Source organism: Taurulus bubalis, assembly GCF_910589615.1.
Source record: "Taurulus bubalis genome assembly, chromosome: 12".
Classification (NCBI taxonomy): Eukaryota; Metazoa; Chordata; class Actinopteri; order Perciformes; family Cottidae; genus Taurulus; species Taurulus bubalis.
This window is the reverse complement of record NC_136600.1, coordinates 4,482,897-4,492,926: the sequence shown is the minus strand read 5'-3', so window position 1 is coordinate 4,492,926 and position 10,030 is coordinate 4,482,897. Positions and strand designations below refer to the sequence as shown.

Here is a 10,030-nt window from a genome sequence, read left to right as displayed (position 1 = left end):
CCCTTTTTCAACGTAGTATACTAAGACTGTACATTTTACGACATACTGTACTATGACTTTCATTCAAAATACTTTACTATGACATTCTCTTTTCAAAATACCAGACCATGATTTTTTTCTTTACTTTAATTTCTTCCCTTTATTTAATATACCGACACATATGTTGATGCCTTTATTGCAACAGAGATTTTCATTACTTATTTTTATACTATTCTCTGACTTTTTTTTGAGACACTATATTATGATCTTTTGTAATACTTTTTCCAACATACTATACAAAGACAAGTACTTATCTGAAATTAAGTGTCTCTGTTGCCTCCACTGGTCACAAATCATTTGGTAGTGGATTTAGGAATATTCATGTGGGCGCTTATTTTTAATTCTAATAAGAGGAAATTGCAAAAATTGTACCATGAGTGGCTTCCCACATTCCGGCCCAGGTATAAACCAATAATGAGAATATCTTTTGGGGTTTCCGGTGTGGAAAGAACTTCTGAAGCATTTATAAATGATACCTTATGAGAAAGTGGTACAAAGCAAGACAAGTGACTGCTTATAAAACTATATTTATTAACTCGTTTAAAAGACTGTACATGATGGTGCATGAAGCAACAGAAGGATACCGTCAGCGAGAGAGCAAAACGCTCCGCTAAACTCAGATTGTTTGGATTGGATCGGATGAATAAGAACGACAACCTCTCTTCAGTAGAAGGAAAGGCAATAAACACAAAGCACAGACAGTTCACAAGCGGCCTGGAGACTCACGGTCTGGTTCAGACCGGTGTCCCAACAGGGGGTCCCTCTCTGTGGTAACTGATGTCACTGACGGGAGTAATTTAGTAAGCAGGAGATGTGGCCAATCAGTTAAAGATAAGAGGAATTTCATTTTGACTTAGAATCATGACATGACAGCCATTTGAGACACATGTAAAAAAAAAAATTATATACATACAAAACAATAATCCATTTACTTTGATATGAGTGCCAGCGTAAAATGCTGCATTGAAGAGAGTTTTAAAGCTTCCACCACGAGAAGAGCGAACAGCACAAGAGGCACAGAGCAGCATCCCTGCTGCTGATCCAACAAGACTCCTGTGGACCGGCTCTCTGCTTCCTGTGAAAGGATGCTGTGTGAGGACCTGGATGAAGACCTGCTGGTGGACCAAGACCTGCGCGGGTAGTGAGCCAGGAAACATCAAATCTGAACTCTTCCATGAGTTTTCAAAGTCAAGCCCGTGTTCCTAATGCAAGAAACCTCCTCCAGCAGGTCGAATACTGCAGCGGGTGATGAGCCAAAGATCCACTGAGGACAGGGAACCCAGACTCCTACGTGGCTTTCCTCAAGCGACACACGTTGGCGCCACCGTCTAACACTGCCAGCAATGTTCACTGTGGCCACGCGATCGCTGCCCAGCAGGTGACCGGTGAGCACAGCGCTGCAGCCAAAAACCCTCAGATTTCTGACAGAGTGACGCGCAAAGACTCTGCCGAGCTCTCGATGGCCAGGATGAAGGTGTCCTCGTTGGAGTAGTGCTGGATGATGTTGTCGTCCATGTTCACCAGGACCCTGAGGAGGACCCAACACAGGGTTACTTTCAGGCTTCCTTTAGTTCATCAGCATGTTACTTTAGCCACGCTAGCTGCTAGCATAACTCTGGATGGTCATTTCACATCACTTTGGGCAGACTAAAATATTGAACTATTTAAAAAAGGGCCAGTGTGTAGCGTTTAGGGGATGTATTGGTAATACAACATTATTATTATCTATGTTTTCTTTGGTGTACAATCACCTGAAACGAATATTTTGACATACACATGCATGGTCCCCAGCGGGTGAATCCTATGGACTCTGGTGATCCCCTGTGGTTTGAGGTTTTAGTGACATGCATGTCTTCCACAGGAGGAATTAGAGAGATTGTACCTTTCATCTCCCTCAGTTTAAGAGATGAGATAGTCCTTTATTATGACCAAATACCTGCACAACTAATAACATCCCCATCAGCCTCAGCTGACGAGCCTCTGCACTCAAGTCTCGTTTCAATAGATCGAGTCACTCACCCTTTTTTGCTTTTTCCGTATACTTTGCTCATCTTGTCAGCAGGTACTGAATATTTCTCTGAGATCTGTGAAGAAAACAGGACATTTTCAACACGATGAACCTGAACCATCACCATTTAAAACCAACTGTATTAATGACCTGGGCCTAATCTGGTTCAGCACAATGGATTCAATGTGTGTGTGTGTGTGTCAGACTAAAGCAGCTCAAACAGCACTAATACTCACTGCCTCCATCAAGGCCTTGAGGGTTGGGGTGCGCAGCATTAAGGCATCAAACACTTCATCACACTCCTTCCTCACATACAGCAGAACTGATGAGGCAAAGGAAGAGACGGCATTAGAATTCATTCAGCCTCAAAATAATAATAATAATTATTATTATAATTATAATAACAGAGGAGACCAAAAGCAACATTTACCAACCTTTCCTTTCCAGTTCCACTTTGGACTTCTTGGGTTGAGGTGGACAGACATCTTGCTCAGCAGCACATGACATCCTTTTCACCAGAACACTTCTGACACACAGTCATCATCATCATCATCATCATCATCATCATCATCATCATCATCTAAAGGGAAAATGACTTGAACCAGGGGAAGAACAGTTTGGTACTCACCCGTCTCTGTTGCCCTCTTCAGTGTTGAAAGCAAAAACCTGCAAATGCAGATGAAAGGCAACATGAGGTACACTGCGTGTGTGCGTGTGCGTGTGCGTGTACGTGTGTGTGTGTACGTGTGCATGTGTGTGCTCTTCACCTGCCCGGCTCTCTGCATGTTCCCAAAGTAGACGTCAGGGATGAAGAGGACCGGCTGGGAGTCCAGGTCTATCATGTCTTTGAACAGCGTGCTGTCAGCCCTCCTGCAGGGCGAGGTCGGCCCTGAGCTGCCAGCTTTCCCTAAACCAGAGCGAGAACTCAGCATCTGTTGCCAGGCAACCACTCCAAGCAGATTTAATATGGTTGTGAGTCTTTCCATTCAACAGCGATTTGAAATCAAGCTCACTTTCACATTATTTCTGTAGGTAAATTCTAAGTAATTCATACTTCATTAATAAGCCAAACTAAAGAAGATTGAAAAAGAAAAGAATGTGTTTACCCTTCATCCTCTTCCTGAGCTGCTTCTTCTCCTCATCGCGAAGCTTCCTCTCCGCGCCCTGCAACATTACACACAGAAAGGGCAAGCAACAGTCAACGTGAAGCCAGGAATAGAAACTCAGAACCGTGGTGACCGGGAGGCCCAGCGGCAGCAGCACCTTGTCGCAGAAGACCTTGATCTGAGCGAAGGCGCGGTGGATGGGCCGGCTGCTGCAGCTGCTGTAGCTGTAGGTGTCGATCTGGAGGATCAGCGGCGTCCCCTTCACGCCCTTCTGCGAGGAGAAGTCTGTGCTCAGGCAGTTTGCAGAGATGAAGACCTGGGAAACATTTAGAGGGGTCAGTTCCTGGAGGCCCGAGACCTAAAGCGATGACCTATATGTGACACCACGGGGCCCTCAGAAGGAACGTCCCTCAGACTAGAGTCCACTTAGAGATGTTAAAGCTTTTTTTATTTTTATGATTCTTGTTATTTTTCCAATCCCTGGTTATTAGTTGCATTACTTCTGCTTGGGGTCCTCGGGTCTCTTGTGGAAGAGAGATCTTAATCTCAGTGAGACTGCCTGCCCAAAAAAGAACTAAAGAAAGACCAGTGACTCCCAACATAGGGTTCTTCTGAGTGGAAACATTGTAGAGAACTAATTTGAAAGAGAATCTAATTATAATTTCATTAGGAATAATGGATTATTATTACATTGAATCAACTTGAAATGAAGCTCATGAACCTAATTAGCATGCAAGCAGAGGTCTAAAGCTAAAAGTAATGAGTAAGGAATATACAATATCACTTACTTTCTTACACTTTGATACATGGTTGAATTAGTCAGCTAAAAGTAAGAAACACATCCCTAATCATTTAAAGAAATTTAAAATACTTAAAAGTATTAACGGTGAACTCATTTAAGTGGGACTGGTACAGAAGGCAAATACTGACAATTAAATTGTATTAATACACTTTTATATCATTTGTAGGGTTCAATAACATCCAGTATCAAAACAAATGAAAATGAACACATTTGGTCCATGACGGGTGGTGAGAGGACTTATTAAGGAAAATGTGATTTTCACAGGGTTCCAGTATATTCGCATAACTCTTCTAAACCATTAAGTGTACACCTATAAGGACACTTCAGTTGCAGGACGGAACTGATTCCCGCCAGATTAAGTCATGATGCCAAAACATCTGAGCCAACGTAAACTCCTGAGGAAGCTTCCCGTGGAACCAGTCCGACCGCCTGAGCAACAGGTTGGCAGCCGGATAACGGTCAAGATTCCAACAGCTCTTTTTCCCACTACACAGCATCCACTGCATCGTGCCTCAACCTGCAGAGGAGAGGGCTGATCGCTGCAGAGGCCTGGAGCCACACACACACACACACACACACACACACACACACACACACGTTCTCCAGAGGCACCAGGCGTGTTGCTGCTAGCATCTCTCTCTCTCTGTGTGTGTGTGTGTGTGTGTGTGTGTGTGTCTCCCATTACAATGAGGAGGAGGATAGTTGCTTGGCAACAGCAGAGCCAAGCCAAAACAAAAAAAAATGATCATTTTCACCACAAATACAAATGTGGTGCATCAGCCTGATTAGACATACACTTAAAAAATAACAACATTTCTAGGTGGCGAACACAGAAAGAGCTGTTCCTCCTCTGTCCAGCGGGCTCTGGTCCCACCGGCTAATCGCCTGATGACGACTTAGATTGTATATTGTTTTACAAATTAGCTGGTAAACAGAGGCTCTCGACTCCTTTCTCACGTCTCAAGTTGCTAATCGGAGTGAAACAATGGCCGCCGCACGGAGAAGGAAGTCTGAGGCAGGGCCTCGACACGAAACCCCACAAATATCGGCCCTCGCCCCAGAGGCCAAATACTCATGAGCCCATTATTATTTTGTTTATGAATTGTTATTCATAAAATAATAGTAAGTGGTACCAGAATAGCCCATTGTCACCGCGACCCGATCCAGCTATCAGAGCCAGTATCGGTGCATCTCCAACCGGAACACACTGAAAACAATTAAGAGTGGAATGAAGGCTTATGCCCAACAGTAAATATTGATCCACAAACCCATGAAGCTGCAATTACCTCCAACAATGAGGCCGTTAGTGGAGTTCTCTTTAGGGTCGAGCTGCATGGGAGCCCTGAGGGTGCTAGTGTGTGTGTGTGTGTGTGTGTGTGTGTGGTCATGGAGCAATCTCCCCCACAAGTGGCTATGACAAAACTAAGTAGCTAACTGCCTGCGTGGTGTGAAGGAGGGAGGAGAACAAACAGTGCACGCTGCGTCATGTGGCTCGCTTCAATCACTTCCTGCTTCCACTTGAAACAGTAATGTTTCCTCCGGTCGTACCTGAGCTTCTTCGTTGAGGTCCCAGGTGAAGGAGACAGCATTGTAGGCAATTTCCTCCACGTTCCCGATTGTGTTGAAGCTCTCCTTGTAGTCGGCTGCAGGTGGAAATCAGAGAAAACGCTTTCAGTGGCCATTTTGTGGCCAACATACAATATAACAAACAAGCAACAAAGTTCTGCATTTTAAATCCCTAAGAATGAACTTAAGCATGAGTAGTATTGTACTGTTTAACTGACCATGGTGGAACTACTACTTTATATACACTTTTGGGCAGTTAGTCTAGTAATAGTACACATTTTGCTTTTTTTTGTATCGATATTAGACCTTAAGCACCTGATTTAAATCAAAACAAACCTGACAGTCTGGTGGAACACCGGTTTGATTTACAACGCATTCATTTTTAAGTGTTTCTTACATATTATATCACACACAGGAACAGCTGCTTTCCACTGGCCGTCACTCTGAGGAACTATTAATCAGACGCCTCCATCTGCACTACTTGCACTATTACCACCTTTCTGCACTAATATCCAAAATTCATTGTTCATATACATATATATATTTAGTAGACACTAGTTAACGTTGATGCTTAGTTTCTGTGTTCTACTCTACTGTCTTTAATGTCTTGTTTATTTGTATATAATATGTACGACGAGAGCAAAAAGAGTCAAATTCCATGTATCGGTCCACACACATGGCCAATAAAGCCAATAAAGCCGATTCTGATTTGGCAACTTTTCACCCGTGGAACAAAATTGCCAACAAATCAAGTTCCACATTAGTAAAAACAAATCCCATCAGGCTATCGCATCACACAGGTTTGCTCCCTCCCGCACACACCAGGTCCTAGACTGCACAGACAAACCCACCAGCGGCTGACATGTCGGCCTCATTCCACCACAGGTCCAGGCCTGTCTGAAGCTGATGTGCAGGATATGGCTCCTGTCCAGGCCTCCGCCTGTTCCTCCTGTCAACGTCTATGCAAATGAAAACCCACTGGCTGTCTATTCACAGCGCTCCTGTGGGAATCGAGGATTGACAGTTATTCAAATTGAGTCAGGTTTCACCTCGGGGTATGAGACAGGATCCTCCTGGAGACTCCTGCAGGTTCGCCACCTGCTTACTCTCTCTCTTTTTATTTGACTCTATGGTTTTGTGGAGCTGTCTAAATATCTACTTCTAAGTGTGCTATTTAATACCATAGTGTGTGCCGTTTTTGTATCTGTGGCTATTCCCGTTCCACCTAACATGAACCATCTTCTTACCGATGTCCAGGACTCTCTGTTTGGCCGTGTGCTGGCGGGAGTGCCAGTATTTCCAATTCTTCAGCTGCTCGTCTCTGCACTTGTCTTCCCCAAAGACGACCATGATGACACTCTGAAGCAGAAGCAAAGATATACAAAACATATTACAGTATAATCCGGTCAAAGCAGAGTAAAAAAAAATCATCAGAAACAATTGCACGACCAGACAACCAGCTAATTGTACAACCCTCTAGCTCTAGCTACACGCTTCCTCTCTGCGCACTACGGCCCCTCCCTCACCTGCACAATACTGTCCCGCTGCAGCTCACAGCCTCCCATGGTGCATTGCTCATTGCTGGACGGGCCCCCATCGGGCCCCCGTGACGGCGTCGGCCCACTCACCCGCACTTTGCCTCTGGGCTGACGTTGGGCCGATCTGAAGCCAGCCCTCGACAGAGTCAAACCGTAGAACTGGCCCCGGTTCAGGTAGGCCATGGGTCCTTCTCCCTGCCACGGCCGCAGCGACATGCTGGCCTCCAGACAGTACTGGAAGCTGCCCCTGCATGTGTGGATAGATATATATATAGAGATATATCATTGTTTTAAGTCATGTAAACTTGAGACTAATGCAGAAAGAACTGGTTCTAATGGCTCGGAACAAACTGGTTTTGTATTCATTTATTTTCATTACCACAGACAGACACTCTACTAAATTCTCACAACAGCAAATGTGCATTAATCCACAGCTGAAAATAGTCCCAACAAACACTATTGACTCCTGTGAGTAGCCTTTGCTTAACAAGCCTACAGTGCCACGCTATGTTAAGAGATGACTGAGTCTTTTATTAATCAGATGAATGTCTGTACATGTGACCCGGTTAAGAGAGAGTTCCTGTTCAGGAGGACGGAACGGGCTTGAGGCGGAGAGCCACAGAAAGGATGTCATGAAGTGAGAGGCAGACTTGGTTTTAAAAGTGTCAACAATGACCAGAATGCAGAAGACGGCCATCCTTTAACGTGTGATCAATTTAATTCAATTTATTTTGTGTAGCCCAAAATCACAAAACACATCCTGAGCGCAAATTGGGAAGAGAAAAAAAATGTATGCATGTTAAAGGTTTTCTCTCATCTGTGAGTTTTGAACTTACGTTGGTGGGCTGTGGCGGAATTCATCAACTCCTGAGGAGGGACTCCGGTGGTACGTCTGTGGAGGAAGAAGACAGTACATAATGCAGGACGGGGTCCTGGTTCACAGAGCAGGACACCGCCTCTCGTAGTCTCAGTCTCACCTCTCCAGCGTCCTCATATGTGCTCTCTGGAGTGCCTCTCTGTTCATCTTTCAAGTAGTCGGCGCGGGACACATCGTAGTGGCTCCGCTCGTAGGCCATCCTCATCTCCTCTCTGGGCTCCTCTCGGTAGGCCCCTGCAGAGCAGGACCCTCTCATGGACGCCTGGTCCTCTGTCTTGACCAGGGCCAGAGCCGCCCCACCTCCACCTTTACCCTCTCCTCCTCTGGCGTCTCCATACCTGGAGCCCTGATGTTCTGCAGCGCTGTTGTTGTTGTTGTTGTTGTTGTTGTTGTTTCGGGAGAGGTTGACGGGCATGGATCTGAGAGCCTGAAGGTGGTAATCTAGCATCTCCAGGTTACCGCCGTTCTCAGGCCCGATCGGAGACGGCTCTGTGGGTTTCCCACCGCTAGAGGCACATCTTCTCTCTCTGGGAACCTGACACGGTCACAGCAAAAACAAAACAAGAAGTATGAACCGAAACCAATCAGAACGCACACTGTCTTTACCACAGCATGATGTCACGGGTACCCCACCTTGTAGTAGTCGTACAGCAGGCCCAGTGCTGCCGCGCTGTCCTCGTCCCCGTTGATGCTCATCATGGCCTTGGTGGCAGCGGTCAGCGGGTTCTCCAGGTAGCTCCTCCACGCCTCGTCTTCGCTGCTCAACCCTCTGCGAGAGGGCACGGGCACGTCGTGGGGTACCGCCACCACTAGCCGTTTACTGGGAGCATGGGGGGCAATGGAAGAGACGACAAGCCGCGCGGTTACAAAGATAATCTGTCATCAACAGAAGCAGCGGCTGCCAAGGCTGCCCCAGGCCGGCTCTCACCGAACTCCAACTTCATGTAAGTTCCCTCCTGAATGCCACGGTGAAATAACTCAGACATGTACTGATGGAGTTATGAAAGTGGCAGAAAGCTGACACAAGAGTTATTTCTAAATATGTCATTTGAGACATAATTCAGAGGATGGCAAGAAGGGCACATTGAACAATAGTTCAATACAATATTTACAGAGAGAGAGAGAGAGAGAGAGAGAGAGAGAGAGAGAGAGAGAGAGAGATATTTACAGTGAAACAAAATATGTTGTAATAATTACAGTGCATATAAAAACAGTAGCGCTTAACTAGACCTTATTAAAGTACAGTAAGGTTTTCCTATACACAATCACTATGATATTACCAGCATATTCATTTTGGTTATTTCTGCATTTAATCTGTACCAATAGAAACTGCCCCTTTTCAAAAATATGCTAAAGGCATAAACTGTAGAAATAATTGTTCTTCCCAATGAGAAAGCAGGTACTGCTGCCTATGCGTACAAGAACAATGAAACCAAAGACATGTGAAGTATTTTAAACTCGTACAAAGTGAAGTTAAACTGACAGACGTTATTCCTGCAGTATAATGGCATGGTCTTACCTGTCCAGGTCCATGTTGCCTACAGGACTCTCAGGTGTTTTCTAGGACGAGTTGAGGAACTGGACTTTCTAGTTGGAGCAGGTAAGTTGCTGTGGGAGACTGAGGAAACTAGGCGTGCCGGAGGCGGGCTCTATTTAACCTCTCATTCAGAGCAACCAATGAAATCCTCGGTACGCTTGCGCACTGGTGACGATGATGTTAAAGCAAATGTGAGGCTAAAATGACCACAGAAGAAGAAGAAAGTGTCTGAAGGGCTCACTAGTCAGAGGCAAAGGGATACTGGGAAGCCACCCTCCCAGTTAGTTGATGATGAGAAGGGGATAAATGTGTGATGCATACAGGCGCAGTGGGAAATAAAGGAATGTATGTTTAAGGTTTGTAATACATAGACCAATATGCCAGACAGATATGGCACAGCTGCTAATAGCAGAAAGAGAGTCTGCATGTTGTTGTCCGTACCGTGACACCTCGTGGTGGGCCTTTCCTTTTGCACCATGCATATACATCAGATATGTATCCACACATGTGGTTGGCTCTGCGCATTGAAGTGAAAACAGTATGTTTAGTATTGATAC

At 45.3% G+C, this 10,030-nt stretch overlaps 1 protein-coding gene across 1 annotated transcript; it reads right to left on the bottom strand.

Moving 5' to 3' along the window:
- Positions 1 to 552: 552 nt before the first annotated feature.
- LOC306745204 (grainyhead-like protein 2 homolog) lies at positions 553 to 9,469 on the bottom strand (the record flags this gene model as incomplete). Its single annotated transcript, XM_079227956.1, has 15 exons — positions 553 to 1,567; positions 2,059 to 2,123; positions 2,284 to 2,369; positions 2,482 to 2,573; positions 2,676 to 2,713; positions 2,815 to 2,954; positions 3,154 to 3,211; positions 3,311 to 3,469; positions 5,504 to 5,598; positions 6,769 to 6,880; positions 7,048 to 7,306; positions 7,896 to 7,951; positions 8,037 to 8,471; positions 8,570 to 8,756; positions 9,456 to 9,469. The coding sequence occupies 15 exons, from the start codon at positions 9,467 to 9,469 to the stop codon at positions 1,453 to 1,455; spliced, it is 1,911 nt and encodes a 636-aa protein (XP_079084082.1). The 3' UTR covers positions 553 to 1,452.
- Positions 9,470 to 10,030: the final 561 nt, after the last annotated feature.